This window comes from Acomys russatus, chromosome 2 (genome assembly GCF_903995435.1).
Source record: "Acomys russatus chromosome 2, mAcoRus1.1, whole genome shotgun sequence".
NCBI classification, from domain to species: Eukaryota; Metazoa; Chordata; class Mammalia; order Rodentia; family Muridae; genus Acomys; species Acomys russatus.
Window position 1 is genome coordinate 94,466,592 of NC_067138.1, and position 4,275 is coordinate 94,470,866.

At 41.6% G+C, this 4,275-nt stretch overlaps 1 protein-coding gene across 1 annotated transcript in view; it reads left to right on the forward strand.

Annotated features, from left to right (window-relative positions):
• Focad (focadhesin) overlaps nucleotides 1–1,306 on the forward strand; it is a 282,156-nt gene extending 280,850 nt beyond the window's left edge. The window contains exon 43 of the mRNA XM_051164051.1: nucleotides 925–1,306. Coding sequence (XP_051020008.1) covers nucleotides 925–998 — 74 coding nt within the window. The 3' untranslated portion in view covers nucleotides 999–1,306. The remainder of the gene's footprint in view (nucleotides 1–924) is intronic.
• Nucleotides 1,307–4,275: the final 2,969 nt, after the last annotated feature.

Here is a 4,275-nt window from a genome sequence, read left to right on the forward strand (position 1 = left end):
AGCACAGAGCATCACTGGGAATCAGGGCTGTGATTAAGAGATTTTCACTATTCACTCATTGAGACTCACTGCTAGGACTCCCTGTTGGTGCGCTGCAGGCAGTTTGGACTGTGATTGTTGCAAACATATGCTGTGTTCAGTCACAAAGCTACCAACTTTTATCAATAAAGAAAACAATCACTTGGCTTAAGGAATTACACCTTTACCAGATTATATAGCCATTGACTTACTGGAATGGCCTGGGTCCCCTACATTCCTTCACATTCTTTATTTTACATAGCATCCAATATTATAGAATAAGATAAGGAATATGTAGTAATTACCAAATGGTATTATTCAAAATTTCTCTACTTTCAATGGTTCCTTGGGGCCTGTAACACAACAGGTAATGCATACACTAAGTACAGGTACACTTGCTCCACTGAGCACAAGAACTCAGCCTTATTATAGGTACAGGGCTTTTCTTTAATTAAACATTTAATGGAGATAATCCTGTTCATGTATAAAATTAAATTGTTAAAGAGAGAATATTTCATGTAAATAGTAATGACATGAAGAAAAACAGGATCAGGCTGGACAGATGGCTCAGAGGTTTAAGAGCACCAGCTGCTCTTCCGAAGGTCCCGAGTTCAATTCCTAGCAACCACATGGTAGCTTACAACCACCTGTAATGAGATCTGGTGCCTTCTTGTGGTGGGCAGGCACACGTGTGGGCAGAATGCTGTATAAATAATAAATAAATCTTAAAAAAAAAAAAAAAAAGAAAGAAAGAAAAGAAAAACAGGATCACTAGCATACCAAACGTCAATAGTTCTGTAAAATTTCCTATTTGCTGTTTTCAAACCTTTTTCATTAAAATGACCTTGTCAGACGTAGCACAACTCTGACAAATGCATCAATATGCTCTGTGTTCTTGTCTTTTAGCCACGCTGCTGTCCTTGAGAGTTCTTCCAGAGTTTAAGAAGAAAGCTGTGTGGAGCAGAGCATATGGTTGGTGACAGTCACAAGAACCAGCAGCATTCTGCACTGAATGAGGCAGACCAGAGAAGCAAAAGCATTTTAGGACTGGTGTCTGAGATTGGTGAGAATTGATCCTCAAGGTTAAGAGGTTATGAGAGGTGGCTACATACCAACATCACTGTATCCCTGGCTAGGAGAAGGATGCACTCATTGGGTACCCAGTGATTTGAAACTGAAAAAGTAACATGACTTCTATATGGCCAGAAATCACTGTAAATTTTTTCTTTTCTTTGTGAAAACTGAATTATATTTTCTCTCCCTCAAATTCTATTAAAATAATTTTATGAGTTTTGTGCAGTGTGACTTTTATTTTTAAGTATGTGGGAAGATTTGCCAATGGAAGCAAACCATGGAAGTGATGAGGGTTCCATGAAGCCTCACAGAAGAAGTCATTGAGTCACTGAGTTAGATAAATTTTATTCCTGTTGATAAAACACAGTTTAGAGAACTACCACTAGGCATGACACCAATTGGTACCCAGGTTAGGTTCGTGAGCAATAGGTGTAATTCCTGTGCAAATAATAGTAGCCCATGGCAGTAGTCACAAAGGAGACTGACAGTTCACAAAGCAAGGAATTCAAGGGTTGGTCTGATGAATCCTGTGATGCCGTGATCTGTTTCTCTGGAGATTGTACCTTCTACTTGGCAAGGTGGCTGCCAGCAACTTGAAGGTAACAAAAGATTCTTTTCCCCACAGGCATGGCAGAAGCAGGGCAGGGAGGACTCGAGGGGCATGTGTGGGCCTGTGACCAAGTGTGGTCCTGGCAGGTAGGATGTACTCAGTGGCCAGGCCTAAGTCAGGTACTGACCAGATCCTGGACACAGAGGAGGCAGCTTCTGAACTAGGCTTCCCCAGGAGAAAGACGATAGGGTGTTAGACTAGCAAAACAGGATAAATATCTGCTCAGGAGATCAAGCTCGTTCTAAGTACAGCTCTCTTCTCCAGAGTGAACAGTGGCCTAAAAATAGGCAGCATCATGATTTCAGCTACTGCAATGGCTAGACACTTAGGCAGCATTATAATTTTGATGCTTGCTAATTATTGTGACTTCAACTGGGGCTCAGTCTTCAACTAATCATGTAAGTGTGCATCCAGCGGATCATTAGGAAGTAAAGTCATGACACTGAAGGCAGGTGCCTTTGTATCTGCCACGCAAAGACAGTGCCTGCGGCTTTACAAACACTGCAGAATGTCTGCTGCTCACAGGTGGCATGTATCTTCTTGTATCCCAAAGTGCACCTGGCAAGTTCAAAGTAGCACTACTAGTTCTGTTTTCCAAATATATAGTTTCTTTACAGGTTGGACTACAAGGAAATAAGTTTAAACCAAGAAAGAAGGTACTAGCAATTTATACCAGTTTCTTATTCTCCTTCCCATATGGTCTATTATATATTTCCTACCAACGAGACATGGAAAGTCATCTGGCATGTACTGCTGGATGCCAGATTGTCAATACTAGGTGTTTCATTCTGCTTAGCTTGTTTGAAGTCTTGCAACACCACCACAGGGAGCATTGTTTTCTGTTTTAAAATGGGGCAAAACATCTACTGCATCAGACACCTTGGCTTCCACTAGAAGGTGCACATCTGCTAAGAGAAAACACCAGGCCTTCAGCACTGGGAAGCTTGAGAGTGCTGTAGCAGACCAGGTTTTTCCGCGTGCAGAGTACCTTGGAAACATGGGAGACAAGAGTGGTGAAGAGGAAGTGGGCACTGCAGACATCTTTCATTGTGAATCAGCAACCAAACATTTGCTGATGCCCAAGGAATGGAAGAATCTGCCTAGACTTCACATTTCAGATTTCAGCCCAGTTTCTTCTCAAACCTGTATTTCCTCCTGTCCTTCACAAGAAAACAGAAGTTTACAAAAAGAAGGAAATAAGATAATCCCCAATCCTCTCTTTCCTAGTTCTTTCTGTTTTGAGCAGTCATGGATGGAAGAGTCATGTGGGTTTCTGTCTGGTGGACTTCTACAGATGCTAAGTCGAAAGATTAAACTCAAAGGTACACCACTGAAAGAGTAATAGCCTCTCTCCCCGCTACCTGTGTGTGCCCCCAAATAAGAGTTGCATTGTTCCCTTAAAATGCTTCCTTCTCTTACACAAACAAGAAGCTGCTTCTTCCTTAGACCCTGTTCTTAACTACATAAAGAAGGTCTTTATTACAAGTCCTCTCCTGTCAGCTTTTGAAAACACAAGTTGCCAAGACAAATAGTATCTAGGAATGCACAAGTGTAGGGTTAAAGCTACATTATGCCTTTCGGAAGCATCCAAACAGACTGGATTTGAAAAGTGCACATTTGGCACGGATGTGGGTTTCTATGCGACTGTCTAAAACCATATTACAGTCCTAATCTAACAGCTCCATGGTAACCGAGGGGCTGCTAAAAGCATTTATGATGTGAATTAGGAGATGTGAATTTTTTTGGACTGGAAGTATTTGGAGGCAGGGCTTTGGGAAGTAAGTAGGGATGAAGAAGGGGCCTCTTTGAAGGAGATCAGTGCCTTCACAGGAAGGGACCTGGGAGGACTGCTACCTTCCTCTGCCAGGTGAGCACACAGCAAGGGCGTCCATCTCATCCCACACCCAAGCATCACTTGTCACTTGACATCTTGTCAGTGAGCTTTTTGATTTCCAGAATCACTCAATTTAATAGTATTTTATTGCAGCAATATAAGCTAAGAGAGCAGTAGATACAAAACGAGAGGCACTGCTACACACAACGTGTAGGAGTGGAGAAGATGCTTTGAAATTAATGAGTAGACGGTAGAAGAGTTTTAAGATGTTGATATCACCTTTTAGGTGATTGTGGTCAGGGCTGAGAAAAAAAAAAGAGTTGTCTGAAGTGGAAGCCCCCATTTTCTTAGGGAACCCAACAGCATTAAAATTCAGGGCTGATTTTGGTGGTGGCAGCACACACCTTGAGTCCCATCACTCGGGAGGCAGAGGTAGGCAGATCTCTGAATTTGAGGCCAGTCTGATCTACAGAGTGATTTCCAGGAGAGCCAGAGCTACACAGTGAAACCCTATCTCAAAAAACACAAACAGAAAATCAGGGCTGATAAGCTTCCATATGCAAATTAGAAGGCAGCTCTGATAATCTGTGATTCGATTCAAGATCACTCTTCCCTTGTGTTAAAGATGAGTATATAATATATACTCATTATTATATAATATATATTTATATATATTTTATATACTCATCTCTAAGACAAGGGACCATTCCATCAAATCCAAGAAGTCCAGTTGTCTTCC